Source organism: Pangasianodon hypophthalmus, chromosome 14 (genome assembly GCF_027358585.1).
Source record: "Pangasianodon hypophthalmus isolate fPanHyp1 chromosome 14, fPanHyp1.pri, whole genome shotgun sequence".
In the NCBI taxonomy this organism is placed as follows: Eukaryota; Metazoa; Chordata; class Actinopteri; order Siluriformes; family Pangasiidae; genus Pangasianodon; species Pangasianodon hypophthalmus.
The window spans coordinates 3099198-3115000 of NC_069723.1; the positions used below are offsets into that span (position 1 = coordinate 3099198).

At 40.5% G+C, this 15803-nt stretch overlaps 1 protein-coding gene across 3 annotated transcripts in view; it reads right to left on the reverse strand.

Annotated features, from left to right (window-relative positions):
• Nucleotides 1-15803, reverse strand: part of lsamp (limbic system associated membrane protein) — a 668261-nt gene that overhangs the window by 49568 nt on the left and 602890 nt on the right. For all 3 annotated transcript variants that reach the window (XM_034310837.2, XM_053239590.1, XM_026943528.3), the window contains one exon: nucleotides 10264-10496. In XM_034310837.2, coding sequence (XP_034166728.1) covers nucleotides 10264-10496 — 233 coding nt within the window. The remainder of the gene's footprint in view (nucleotides 1-10263; nucleotides 10497-15803) is intronic.

Sequence of the window (15803 nt, forward strand, 5' to 3'; positions counted from 1 at the left end):
CAAATGCAGATAATATTTATTAACGAATATGCTAACCAAACAAACAATAACAAGGGAAAGTAGCAAAACCAGAAAAATCAATGACAAAACGCTAGACAAAGGCAAGACAAGGCAAGGCTAGGAAACCTAAACAGAACTGTTAAGCTACTCACGTCATCAACAACATAACAACCACAATGCTCAGCAACAAAGGAGACAAACGAGAGAACTAATCATGGGGAACACAACACAGGTGTGCCCAAACACATCAATTGAGATATGTGTGATGTTGCCCTCTAGCAGTCTGGAGGGGAATTTTCCATGGTGGACGTGACATTGTGAGACAGTGGCACTGGATTTAATACTGCTTCTTAGTCAAGCCACTATCAGGCAAGAAAAATTGGCTTAAATTGAAGGTCAGGATCATGTATAACTTGGCAAAGAGAGACTTGGCAAAACTATGGATGATGTGATTAGATTAGGAAGACACCAATGTAGATCTCTACAACACCAATCCACCTCTCTGAAGTTCTGTCCATTCCAGTGAATCCTTTGTTCAGCCAAATTATCTAGCTGAATCTATACTGGTGTCTACTTCCCTCCTCTCTGATTTCCAAACCTTTCCAAAAAACACTGCCTTGTCCAGAAGCAATAATCAGCAATAAGATAGGCAACACATTATATTGTTGTTCTGGACAGCTCAAAATATTGTGACAGCCACTTTATTTCATTCAGGACGCAGCTGTATAAGTAGGCAGTATTTTTGGGGCGGCATTTGCATGCCCTAGATAAGGGCTGCCCCCTTCATTTACATTTACATTTAGTCTTCTGGCAGATGCTGTTATCTAGAACAACTTACAAAATGTCCAAACAGCTGAAGGTGCAGTAATACAAAGTATCTAACAATCATTTATGACCTGAAAGTCTGCTTTGTACAAGCTTCTGACTCTATTCTGTAAAAAACCAAATTCAAATCTAATATACACTACAAATACACAGATGTTCAGGAAAACAAAAAGTAATGCAAAGAAAATCAATGCAATGTCACAATAGCTTCGGACATTACACCTCCCCATCAGCAGAGTCCTCCCTCCCCTGAATTCTACTTAGATCCCTTCCTGTTCAATGCAAACCATGGCCTCATTGCGAAGTCTTGCCAACCTTTGATCGCTATTCCTGTGTTTTGAACCTTGACTTGACTTGAATACTCTTTGGGGATTTGGCCTTAGTCTGGTTATTAGTGCCTCCCTGCGTTCATTCATTGTTAATGTGTTGGCATTGAGATTTGGATTGTGTTCTGAATTTTATGAATAAACGTCCTGCACATGAATACTCAACTACCTCTCAAGTCCTGTTCATTAAAAACTGACAGATTTTGTCTGAGGTAGTTAGAGACTTTTTCAGACTGAAGGTGGTAGCTCATTTCACCAGAAGCCAGGACACTGAAGCAGCAAGATCTTGCCTAACGAGCATACTTAAACGTTAAAGAAGTACATGTCAGGTGAAGTTGAGGGAAGCATAAGGACAGACATCTTCCAAGTTTTCTTATTTTGGCCAAATTGAAGGCAGGATCTCATACACCATTCTCAATAATCCCATGGGAATCCTGTGGATCTATACATAGGATAACAGCCTCATGAGAAGTTCACAACTGTCATTCGGACTGCTCTAATTGAGGAATATGTTCCATCTCATACATAACATTTCCTTTCTGTTCTGATTAACAGTCATTTAGGTGTGGGGAGGCTTGGGAAAACTGCTCACATGGTCAAATTCTGGCACAATTTCAACTATGATTTCTCTTTTGCGTGTATCTCAACCAGAAGTAAAGTTCTAGCATTTTAACGTCTGAAAAATGGAGAAAATACATTTAAAGGTTGTAGCCTAATTCGCCTGAAAGACACCGCGGCTACCTCTGTATTCCTAACCTAATCTACTAACGGAAAAACATCACTGGTAGATTTTAAAGAATTATAATTTTACAATGGGAAATGAATTCTCACTTTGATTATCAACATCATCCACATCTCATCACCTGATTAATATGACCCTTATCATTGTCTATTCACTCTACTGATCTCGGTTCATGCTAACATAGCTGGGAAAATAATTTCTGATTCTTGTGCTGATTTATGTTTTTTTTAAAGATGTCGTAGTATATTATTGTCAGAAAAACTCAATTTTTCATCAATTTTGGCTATTTTCCAGAATCTGGCCATAGCGACATCTTACAGGTTTTGTGTTTGTGGAAGAACAGATAGTCGTTTCCATGGTTAAATTTACCTGGTTTACTTAAAGTGATCTGACAGACAACATATGAATCTTATTTGCTAGTTAGCTAGCTGTGTTACACGCTAGAATGGATGATGTGCATTCCATCCGGATCATCCGCCTTTAGTTACAATGCAGACGAATAAAGCTGGGATTACACTGTATGATTTTTGGTACTGTCAAAAATCGCACATTGTCGAAGAATTGTTTGGTCATGACAATAAAATTACCTCAAGCTCACTTTCAAGAATGTTTTTGTGTTATGAGAAACTGGTTTCTGCATGAGTCTGGATTCCGCTGATTGAGGACATAATCAGAATATAGTACTTTCCTTTAATCACAGGTCTATCATTAGAGGATCTTCATCATTTAATCAGACATAGAGAAAATCTTATGGCACAGAATTCTAACAATATATTATTGGGATCTCATAAGTAATAATCTTACAAGACCACTGGAATCACGCAGAATCTAAAACCTGGTACACGTAAACATATGGTTTTTTATTGTAATCCATGATGAAAGGCTATTATCCTGGTAAAAATCCGTACATTCCTAGTTCACTTTACTGAAAACGTCTGTCCAAGCTTTTTCAGAAGCCCAGCGTCCATGAACAGGTGTCCAGACGTCTGCACGCTTGCTGTCAGACACTAGGTCGTTCTTCAAAGCCAATGTTCTCGCAGTACTTTAAGGCTGTCTGGACATTGCAATACTTTTGCCCTTGGACTGATGGGCTCTTCTCCAATGTACGGCCTGTCCACACCTGGAAGCGCTACAGGATTGCGCCATTTAAATGCATGAGCTTCATGTTGGCAGAGCATAAAAAAGATGAAAAGAAGAGGCTCTTTTTCGCCACGTTTTCGTCCTGGTCGGCCCGGGGAGAAAACAGAATGCTAGATTATTTCTATCATTAAAACATCAAGGGATTCTACAGGGGTACTGGCTTCAAAGGAAGCAGACAATTCCGGTAGCGATAGTGAAGCAGGAAGTGAGAGCCAGCGGTTTGATGAGAGCGATGTTCTCCTCGTCACAGCAGGTACAGTGGGTACTAATGATGCAATCCGGAGGGAATGCTTAAACCAGGCAAGACTGGTGGTGGCACCATCAATCCAGAGTTCTGGATTACCACTTTGATATCTTTTTCCAGCCCTGATTGTGCTTTCTCCCCTCCATCCTTTTTGATCTCTCTCTTCTTCTATCAGTGGCACCAGGGCCAAAAGGTTGCATCTGTCCTGGGATAACTGGTAAAGGTCAAGGCAATTTGGTCTTTACCTTTACTTCACATTTGAGCACAAAGACACCCACATACACTTCTTCCCCTGCACAGTTCTTCACGCTTCCCCACTAAATACCAGCACATTGTGCTTTGGGGATAAATACAGAAGCCATAAATATTTAATAACCCACTGTGTGGCTTCATGAAAGGACTTCAGAGTCTGAGAGAGTGAGAGCGAGGGAGGGAGGGAGCGAGCAAGCAAGGAAGAGACAGAGTAATTGCATGTTGCAATGCTTCAGAAACCGGTAATGAGACAAAGCCATCGAGTACGTCCATCCCACTGCCGCTAATGCCACATTACTCACCAACCTCTCACGCGAACGCTTTGTGTATTTCTATTTCCATTTGTCAGTTATAACAAACATTATACAGAAATCTCAACCAATACCCACAGGCCCAGAGATGCAAAGGTCACACTCAAAAGCATACATAATATTATTATAATGAAAAGAAATTGGACTTGTTGTAGGTAAAATGTCTTTGTGGATCAGAAATGCTAAACAATGAGGCTAAATGTGGCAGAATTATGAACGTCTGCAATCACTTACTTCATGCTCTTTTGAGACATCAAAACACACCTCGATCTGTCATGAATGGGATGCAATTTGTAGGAAAAAGGTTGAGTGATTCAGGTAGTGAATTAGGTAGGCACCTTATTAATATTGGCGTCATGTCTAATCCCACTCCTGTGTAATCACAGAGGGGGGTTGAAATATACTAGATCACATGTAATTACGAGAACATTTCCTCTGCCTCCACACTGTAGTCAGGAAATTACATTTTCAAGCGAGTACTAGCAGACACTGTAAACTTAATGATTATTTAATGGCACCATTACATCCCTCTATATGCTCATAGGACCAGCAGATTATAACCAAGTTATAACCAAGATTCTGGTCAGATAGTGTTGATTAATTTTCTGGAAAAATAGCTTTTTCAAACACATTATTGTTTCTATAGTAACAACTAACACGGTGATTTGTATGGTGGACGCTTCACAAAATTGGATTAAAAAAACCCGTGTAACGGTTGATGTGGTAAAGTTTTCTGTAGGGAGACATTTACGTACCATTTATGGAAAGAATCTCCTGGCTCAGCATTTTCAGAGGTATGGCTATAACTAAGTTTTCCATCACAGGAAAGAAGAATTTATGGAGTTTATGGTTTTCGCAGTTTCTGGCTAACATGACAAGCCGCTTTTTATACACACAATTTAAAAAATTTCATCAACAATCATTTGCTTCATGCGGAACTCGGGCAGTGTAATCCTGGCTTATTTAAGAAGACCGGATCATATGTATTCACAAACCACTGATTAATTATTAATGACATTTAGCTCTTCATTCCTACAATCACTCTCAATATCCTTCCATGTTGTTCGACTTATGTTAATGTTGGTCATGTGATTGAATTATGCAGCCTCCAAGTTCCTCGCATTACTGCTTCTCGGTTCCAGATGAACAGCATGATACTCCCAGCCATGAATCAGGCATTTCTTGCAAACTTTTTAAAAAGATAGATATGCACAATTTGCAACAAAAACTCGAAAGATCTGTCTCTATGACACTTGTGGACTCCTGTGATTAATCCGAACTCTCAGAACCACTCAACTTTGATTGGTCTCCCTGCTCACAGAGCGCAATTTTAGATGGTTTGTGAGCACGATAATTTGCACTGTGAGGAGTAGAAATGCTTAATTTGGATGCAGCAGACAGTTATTCTTCAAAATACTCATCAAAAGGAATGCAAAGGAAAGGAGTGTATAGCAAATGGGTCACACAGGTCATAATTGGCTTATTAATTATCCAGCTCCATGCTGTGCACTTCTAATTACTTTGGGATAAGAAATGATCATCTATGTGCATCATGTATGCAATGAGAAGATAATGGAGATCTCGAAAAGAGAAATGGAGTGTGTATTAAAACTAAGGGAAAGTGTATTTGGATGAAATACCCAGTTACACAGCATAGGTGAGTTTAAGGCTGCAGACATAAAAACATAGCAAATGGCTCAGCAATAGTGAATACTGTAATGTTCAATGATTTGTCCATTATACAAATAGTACATGTTTGGTCTCTTTAAAGAGAGGATGGTATTAAACCATGCTGAGAGAGAGAACATTTTTATGGATAACAGTAACATCTTGAATATATGATATGGTACTGAGAAAGTCCTAAGTACATTATGTGACCAACAGTATGTGGACACCTGACCATCACACCTGACCATCACAGCCACAGCCACAGGCATTATGATTGGCCTTCACAGGAACCAAGAGACCCAAACTTGTTCCAGCATCACAATGCCCATGTGCCCAAAGCGAGCTCCATGAAGACATGGTTTGCCAAGTTTGGAGTAGAAGAACTGCACAGAGCCCTGACCTCAACCCCACTGAACACCTTTGGAATGAACTGGAATGCCAACTGCACCCCAGGCCTCCTCACCCAACATCAATGCCTGACCTCACTAATACTCTTGTGGCTGAATGAACACAAATCCCCACAACCACGCTCCAAAATCTAGTAGAAAGCCTTCCCAGAAGAGTGGAGCTTATTATAACTGCAGTGGGGGACTAAATCAGGAATGGGATGTTCAACAAGCACATATGAGTGTGACTGGTCAGGTGTCTACATACCTTTGGCCATACAGTGTACGTCAATGGAAGGGATGTTGACCAGGCCATGCAGCATTACTAAATACTCATAGTGACCTGATGTAGTGGCATTTCTCCATTCATCCCCTTTTTCAGATTTAATTCAGATTATATGTTCTAGTTTCAAGAATATGAGAGCTGGTTTTAGTTGTTCAAGGGCAGAAGGAACAAAGGATAATGCATAACGAAATATGAGTGATCTGATAGTTATGATATGACTAATGGCCTCCTTCCTTTTTATGGACAAAGAAGACATCTGCCAAACCCTCTTGATGCAGATGGCCTGTAGGTAGCTTTGTTGAAGGGCTTTAGCTACACTCTTCCAATGCTCTCTTCCATGTTCTCAGGAGGGGATAAGGAATAAATGTGTGATCTTGGGGGAGCAGTGTTAGGCAAGAGGTCAATGGTATGGTCATAGGGTCTGTTACAAGGGGCAGCACATGCCTTACTGAGGATCTCAAGATATTCAGAGTAACAGGTGGGAATTTTGGTGGGAATCAGTTGTTCAGTCTGGTAGATATTCAATAACAAGGTAACAGGAGATGTCACCTCACTATGTCTGGCACTAGTGTCAATGGAGTGCAGATGGAGATGTTTACTCACAATGCTGCCCAGGACTTGAACATGAATCAGCATCTTCAGTGGTTGCATAGGGTGCACTAACTTGAGATCTACGCTGTAAAGGGCTGAAGTTCTATTATTTTGAAAGATACATGAAACATATGAAACATAGCGTCTGCATGAGGTATCACTTCTGGAATCGGGAACATATTTTGGCAATAGAGTTGATCACACCTACTACAGCAGTGTTTTTTTTTTTTTTAAACAAATCATACCTTTGTGCAATCTTGGCTTTATTAGCCATGAAATTCAATGAACACTCTATTCAAAAACTTTGCATTTAAATGGATCTCCAGTGTCGGGCTGGTCACTGAGGGCATGACTGCAAGAAGTAGGTTCTGAGGAAACTGAGCCTGAGAATATTAAATGTCAGAACTGGCTGGTCTATTAGAGTGATTTCAACCTGATAATAATGTTTCTGTGCATTTTACATTTTATTCAAATGAATTTTAAGACAAGGTACAAATGATAAATCCACCCATGACCTTACCACAACCTTTTAATACCAGATAAATTCAATTTTATTTAGGATTTTAACATTATTTTTGCATTGTTTTCCTGCTTAACTGCTGAGCACATACTGTAACTATAACTAATGCCTCCAAACAAAGTAATCTGAACTGTTATGAAGCTATACTTCATGAGAACTAGAGGTTCTCAGCCTTTACCTGGTATGTCTCTACCAATCCTTTTCATTCATTTGCATATAAATCATTTTTAACCGATGCTTCACCATGCTGCTTGATGAGGCCAGTCGCACCCTCAGATTAGATCTGATTACACCATCACAGGAAGAATACACACATTGCCATAAGGCAGAACAGTGGGTGAGCTAGACACCCTCCAGCTTGGTAGGCAGTGACTTTGAGGCGTAGAAGAAAACACGTCGAGCTGTACTCGATGGTTAAAAAAAAGCCTGTGGAGAACCCATACGGTGCTGGCAAAAATCTGTAGCTTTGGCCTGTGGAAAAATAGATTTGAGGTTTGCCTTGCTGAGATCACAGTGATTCATGCATTAAGACAACCAGTGTCTTGACAAACTCCATCTTACAGTCCAAACTAGCTGAGAGTGTGCTGAAATGGTTCTCTGGGGACCAGAAATCACACAATTCAATAAATCGGTTGCATCTAAAGCCTGAAGGGCTTCCTACTGTAGCAGAAACTTTTGCAGATTTTTTTTTTTTTTTAAAGGTCCAAACCATTCGGATTTCAGAATTTAGTGATGTGATGTCTGCCCTGGATTGTGATACTTCCAACAACCTGTGCGTGGTCTAAAATTCCCCTTTCGAAATTGGTAAAAATCTCTCCTTTACTCAATTTTCACAATAAATGGCACAGCAACAGAATAACACTGAACTCACTATTAGTTTGTCGCTGAGGATGAATGGCACTCACACACTCTTTGTTTTGCCAGGCGCCTTGTTTTTTTTTTTTTTTTGTCTACATTGCCATACATTCATTTATTTTATGCCGTGTAGCCAGGGAAATTTGCAAGTGCAACAGAATTGCTCTTAATTGTGCAAGGAGTTATGGTTTTGAGGAACAAAATGCTATACGATACAAGACAAAAGGGATAATGAACACATTCCTTCTAAGGAAATGAGATCGGTCACTTTTCAGCCTCCCTAGAGGTAGCAGGCATAAATCTCTTCAGCGCATTGCCAAAAACATTTCAACCTGCCCAGACACGCAAGAATAAAAACAATGCATACCAAGGGCAAACGCACTAAAGGCTTCCAAAGCAACTTCTGTAGCAGCTGCAAAAAAAAGAAAACCTGGGGTTGGAGCAATATACCTGAACAAATGTCTAAACAAATATTGGCTTTTTGTCTAAGCAAACATTTTCTTAAACGAAAGATATTTGAACGGGTCTTTAATATTGTTCATATGGAAGCAATTACCCAAAAGAAAGATTTCATATATTTGTAATTATTCCAACATTTCTCTTCTTCTTTTGTGTCTTTTGTGGCCCAAATTCTGAGCATGACCATTAATTCTTTCACAATAATGAAAAAACTAAATCAACTCCAAAGCGTATAAAAACTGGGTCTAATCAATGTGAAATGAATGTGAATCCCAAAGCAAAAGGCACAGCAAGTTGAGAGCACTTAAAAACAATACAAATGAATGGTTAAAGCATTAGCGCTGACTGTATGGATTTAAGGACTGCACAAATTGTTCTTATAGATTCTTTCTGCTGCTTAGCAGTATCGGCATCAGTAAGAGAGACAGCCTATTAGCGGTTTGTTAAAGGGTAGATGTGTGCGATAGCAGACATTAGCTTCCTGCACACAACTCAAAATGGAGAATAAAGCTCCATTCAGATTGGATTAGCTTTACATGGATAAGTGAGGTAATGCAAATGTAGATTTCACTGGAGTATCTCTCCGCTTCCTGGAGTGTCTCCATACCACAAAATCTCTTCTCCCTCAAGAAAAGACAAACATGGAAATGGGGATTGAGTTGGGAAACATATTACCTGGGGTTATTTCTGCTACTCATTTTATAGAAAGTCAAATACAGTATAATCTTGAATGCACAGTCCATAAAAAACGGACATGATGGATTTGGATGGAACTAAAATCAAAGAAATTCTCTGGTAATAAATGCATTACCCCACCTCCCCATGTAAAATGAATCCCTAAGTCTAAATAGGGAATAACTCAAAAATAAACTCAGGACTTTAATTATTCATTATAACATTAGCATTAAGCCAGGACTAGCAGGGTTGCATCCACATAGTGCTGATATGTTGATATTTTTTCAAGACTGCTTCCAAAAAAACTGTTTTCTGAATATATGTTGCCTTGACGAGAGCCCAAATTGAAAACACATCATCTATAAGCAGCCTTCGAGATTATTTTCCTACCAATGCTACACATTCATACTGATGATAAACCTGCACAAAAGGTTGAGGTTAAGGGCAGAATGGCTAATAAGCTCAATCAGTGTTGCCTTCCAGCACTAGGATAATTATAGAATAGAATAATGAAATAAGCGAACGCTGGATAAATTCCCCAACAAATGATACGTATTTGCTGTATTTCACTCAGTGCAAACCATGTAATTCCACAGCCATCACCTTTGACTACCTTTAATAATGCATATTTGAATGTTTTGCCATCACACATGAAGACTGACACTGAACTTATTTACTTAGTGCATGGCTATAATGCAGTCGTGTCAAAAATGCCACTACTCCATCATCAGATCACGGAATCATCCAGCCATGACCCAACTTTTTGCCACTCGTCCCCATCCTTCCCAAACAGGTATTTAAATCTCCGTCTGTTTGACAGGCTGGAAGACAGAGTCCTTGATGACTGTAAGGCAAGTCCTTGCCCGAGGTGGTTGGTTTTGAGGTATTAAGACCACAGAAGTGCAATGACAAGTGCATCTGAGCTGTCAGCGAACTGACAGGGTGTCAATCACCCAAATCCCTAGCTCGTGATCTAAGCTCACCTTGTACAATAAGGTAAACCTGGGAGGTCTTGGACTGCTGCTTGGTCTGGATCGAGCAGGTATAGGGCCCTTCATCATATACATCCACCTTCTGAATGCGCAGGCTGTACTCAAGCTGACCCTTTGTCACAAGGTCCACACGAGGGTCCAGGGACCACTTGTCCTCGCTGGCGAAGATGATGTTGGAGCGGTTAAGCCAGGCCACTTTGGACACCTTGTCATCTACATAACACCTGGGCAGAGAGAGATAGACATGGGATTGACATGGGGTGATACAGCGTGGGAATGCCAGAATCTGTTTGCTCATTTTTAAAAATGTTCATTTCAGTCTCAGGAACAAAGCAAACCATACATAATACATGATATACACTTGATAATAACCTTTAGGTCTACCACGATCTACGACTGTGACCGGTGAAACAATTTACAAACTCTTATACTATCCTTCAGGAGATGTACAACTCATGATCCTTGACAACTAGGTGAGATTAAAAATTAAATAATATAAAGCTGCAGTATATGACAAAAATGTCATGTACAGGACAAAATGACATGAAGTAGACAAGTAAGTCCCTAACATGACATATTTTCAGCTCCTCTGTATTGATTTTTATAAAAAGTGCTGCTGCAAAGATCAATCTGACGGGAAAAGAGAAAGAAACAGACAGACAAAGAAGGAGTGTGTATGAAGACCCTCACAATACATCAGGGAGAGCAACTTTTGCTCTAAAAATTGTTTAACTCTGCAGTAGGGCACTCTGATTACTACATGCTGCTCGAAGGCGGAAATCCAATCGAATGAACCTGAGCTTCATCTTGTTTGTGGCTAGCCACATACCTGATGCTGTAAATGTTTTGAGGTCTGGTCATCTTTCTCACTCTCTCTATTTATGCTCCTTCGCTCTGACTGCCATTCTCCCATTGCTTTACTGCTGACTAACGAGGGCTTTTCACCAGGGCCTGTCTGCACGATCGACATTAGCTCTAAACAACAGCTAACCAATCTTTCTCTCTCTGTCTGACAGCTAGCTTCCTGCAGTGACGGATGTGTGTGCTGGACGCCCAAGGCCTTGCCTGGGGGAAGGAGAGAGAGATGGAAGGGGAGACAGAGAGAGCAGAGAGCGAGACATAGGTAGTGAGAGAAGATAGAGAAGAGAAGCAGAGCAAGAGAGACAGGGACAGAGAATCACAGATGGAGAGATGGAGAGGTGGAGGAAATCTTGAACCACACTAATGAGTAGAAGAAGAAAAAGAAGCAGAAGCAACTGCTGACTGAGAGAAAGGGTCAGTGGAAGAAGACATCTCAAGAGTTTGAACCCCAGAGGAGTCCCCCCCTCCCCCCCGTCTTGTCCTAGTTCCTTTATTGACTGAGAAAACACAGCCTTCCAGAGTCCAGCTAAGAACTTGCGTGATTCAAGCCAAGCTCCACACCCACTCCACACCAACTGTGCCAAACCCAGCCAGTACCACCCCAATGTGCCAACTGTCTGCTCCAATCCTGCCCACCCACCCCTCCAAACCCAGCCACTACTTCCCCAATCTGCTCATTGTCTGGCCCAAATCTGCTCACCCACCCCTCCAAACCCTGACACTACCACCTCAATCTGCTCATTGCCTGCTCCAAAAATGCCAGCCCCTCTCCAATCCCAGCCAGCTTCAAACCTGCCCTCCTCCAAACCCAGCTGTTACCACCCCAATCTGCACATTCCCTGCTCCAAACCTGCCCACCCCCCATGCAAACCTAGCCACTACCACCCCAATCTGCCCAGTCCGTGCTTCAAATCTGTCCACCCACCCATGCAAACCCAACCACTACCACCACAAACTGCCCACTGCCTGCTCCAAACCTGCCCACTCACCCATGCAAACCCAGCCACTACCACCCCAATCTGCCCATTGCCTGCTCCTAACCTGTCTACCCACCCATGCAAATCCAGCCAATACCACTACAAACTGCCCATTGTCTGCTCCAGACCTGCCCACTCATCCCCCCAAAAACCTGTACGCCATTATTTTTAATGTGGTTGAGTTCCTTTGAACCCCATAACCTGAAGCTCTAAGTGCTTTAACACACTTGGATTAACACACTTGGATCTAGAAAAGGCACACTAATGAGATGATGAACTGAAAAACAGTAATAGTGACAAAAAACAACAACAATAACAACAAAAAACACTCAATCAAAGAAACAAAAAAACCCAGAACCTGTCATGGTCAAAAAGGTGCAGATTTGAGGCACAGAGGCAACAACTCTGCTCTGTGAAGGTCAAAACAAAGATCTGGCTTGTCGCTGAAGGAGAGAGAGGGATGCAACGACTTTCCTCTTACTGCTTTCTTGGCGCCGTTCCTGAGCTGGCACCAATAAGGGAGTATCTCAGATAAGGATGCCTCTCCCAAGGCTGTGCTTTGAGAGATGAGCTGTACTCTCCTCAAAAAAAGTTGTGGAACATGAGCACAGGGATTGCACTACTGTTAACTCTAATAAGCTACCCACAAAACCCAACGGGTTGAGCTCATGCAACTGGAAACTACCTTAGCGTAGAGTAAGGACTATCAGATTTACAACTCCGAGAGACATTGAACTACATAGCTAGACACTTCCTAGCTCTTATGTTCATTATAGACTAGTGTCTTCGACATTGTTATTGCCTGTATTTATTGCCACTGAGTCAGATTACTAGCAGCACATCCTGGCAGAGATGTCATAAAATATCATATTACAATTAACACACCATATAACTTTGAATTGAATCAGGTGTGATTGAGCAAGAGAGCAGGAAAAACAGGAAACTGCAATTATATGCCATGCCATGACTAAAGAAAGAAGACTAGAGATTCCTGCTCCAGTCCATATTGGACTTATTAGTACAATATCATGAAAATCTAATCAAATATTATGTATCACACATCAATGAAGATTTTGATTATATTAAGCATAAAAAAAAATACTGTAGAAATTAGAATCAACGCATGCGTGCATAATTATTTTGCTGGAAGCAACATAAAACAAACCCAGGATGGCACCCTTCCTGCTGCTACTGCTATTCTCCTGTGGGAAATGTTAAAAAATGTCCAAGCCTGCACAATTTACAAAAATTATGGACACACGCTCTAATGTTCCAGACGTTAATAGGTCTAAGGCACGGCCAGAGACGCTTAGTGAATTATCGCTACAGACTGAAGGGAAGACGACTGCTGGAGATAGAAGAACAGATTATGTGCTTATCATGATGCATCACCATCCAGGGAAATCATAATTATAATCATAGTCCTGCTGTTATCTAGGTGGCATAGGGAAGACTGTTTGGTCTCTAGTGAAAAATGTGTTAAATCTATTTAAAAAATAGGAGTAGTAAAAAAAAAATCTTTTTTGCAGTACTCCATAAACAAACTCCCAAAATCATAATCATATATATTAGTTCTGTAACTCTATGGGCCAAGGTTGGCAGGTTGTTTTTGAGTTTCCAAAATGTTTTTTTTTTTTTTTTTTTTAATAGCGTCTAGACCATCGCCTCGAAAGATAAGCACTTGCCTTTATTTCTGATAATGAGAGAATTTCAAAAAACGAAAAATAAAAACGACTAGATGAATGAAAAGCTAGGAAGCACTGAAATAAATCTAATAAGCAGAAATAAGGAGTCTAGTATATTACCGATATACTGTTGCATGAATAGTGCTACTTGTATTTATCACATTAATCACTGCAACATTGTGTTTAATTCAACAATATGACTTGCATCCTTATTATATGACATCTTCTAAAATAGCACTTGATCCAGCACACTCTATTATTGGACTTACTTTTTTTTTTTTTAATATCATTCTCCAACATTTCGTGTGTGCACAAACTAATGAAGCCATGAGATACTAAATCAAGGTCATGTACTTGTGTGTGTGTGGGATGTAGACAATTTCTATCATGGCTTTAATTCGCTATTTTGCAGTTGTCAAATTAATAAATAATAAAATCCAATGTTTTTTTTTTTAATTCAGTGTGTTGTTTACTATAAAGAAGACGTTCCTATGTTATGAAGAATAAGCTGACAGGACTTTCGGTCTCTGACTGTCTTCTCTGATGTCCTCTGTCCGTCCATTTAAAGTGATAGTGATAGTTATGTATTTAATATTGGCTTCACTAGTTTTTTGAATGTATCAATAGACCAAAGCATAAACTTCATTGTGACATATTGTGGTTATTTTCAAACTGAGAGATGATGGTGTTGCTCCTCACTCCAGCTGATATCAACGTAAAATTAAAGGTTTTTAAGTTTAAGGTCAGAATCAGGCGTAATTGAGACATGCCTCGTGTACATAAGTCTCTGCTTAGCGCTTCTCGAGTCTGTATTTTCATCAGAGATCTGCATTTTCAGTATTAAATCCTCACGACATGCACGTAACTCAACTCTGAGTTAATATTTCACTCGATGCTGCATGCCAGGCGAGATATAGCTTTGTTTGTTAAACCTCTCGACTGCTGCTTCTGAGATTGAGTGGCAGATGTGTGAACTGTGGAACAGCTTGACTGTGATTCTTTTGCATTGATGTTTTACCATCGGAGACCAGAGTCCTACTTTGCAGTTATATTGAAACCTCCACGCCATCACTCAACTGAGAGAGAGTCAAGAGAAAGAGCCACAGAGAGAGAAAGAGAAAGAGAGAGAGAGAGAGAGAGAGAGGAAGGGAGCGAGGGAGCGAGTGGGGGAGGAAGAAACAAATTGCAGTATAAGGAGAAGGAAGCGGATGGTTCTCTCACCTCCTCTGTGCTTCATCTTGCTCCCTCAGCACTTCTCTGTGATCAGAGAGCCCACTCATACGCTTCATATCAACTATACATCACACACTCCTTCCTCCCTCAGATGCACACACACACACACACACACATTTTGAACATCAGATTGCTGAAAAGATCCCCTATATATCACTCTCACACACCCACAACATTGATAACACACTCTCTATGCTACACAAGACTTATATACCAAGTAAAGGAAGCAACCTTTTACACTCGAGAGACAACGAGAAAACTGCCTTTACATATTCTAAAGAATTCATATGAAAAGTTGGACTCTAGCTATGAACGGCAGAGTGGCAGCACGGCTAGCTAGAGATCTAGGAGATGATGACTGCAATGGTAGTGACGGCGGTGTTAGCTTAAAAGTCGAAGCTTTCAAGTAAGGGAGTAAAGCGCCGATGTATGTATCGCTGTCTTTAGGCAGAGTTGAAGCAAGAGCTAAATTCCACCGCTATCAGAAGGTAGTCAAACGGCATTGTGGGTAATGTAGGAAACCGTTAAGTGATCTCGAATACCATGATAATTATAAAGATTAAATGCAAGTAGGGTGGATTTTCCTTCTTACACTTGAAACAATTCACATTAATTGGTTTGTATTAAAAAGTTACAGTGGTGAGGGTATAGTTATAGTTCAGGATAGGAAAAGGGTTACATTTCAAACGAAATGCATCCTCATCACCATTGGAGCTTGTAGACTTACTCACCAGTTTAAATCATATAAAGTGCAAAAAAAGCCTTTCTCTAACTT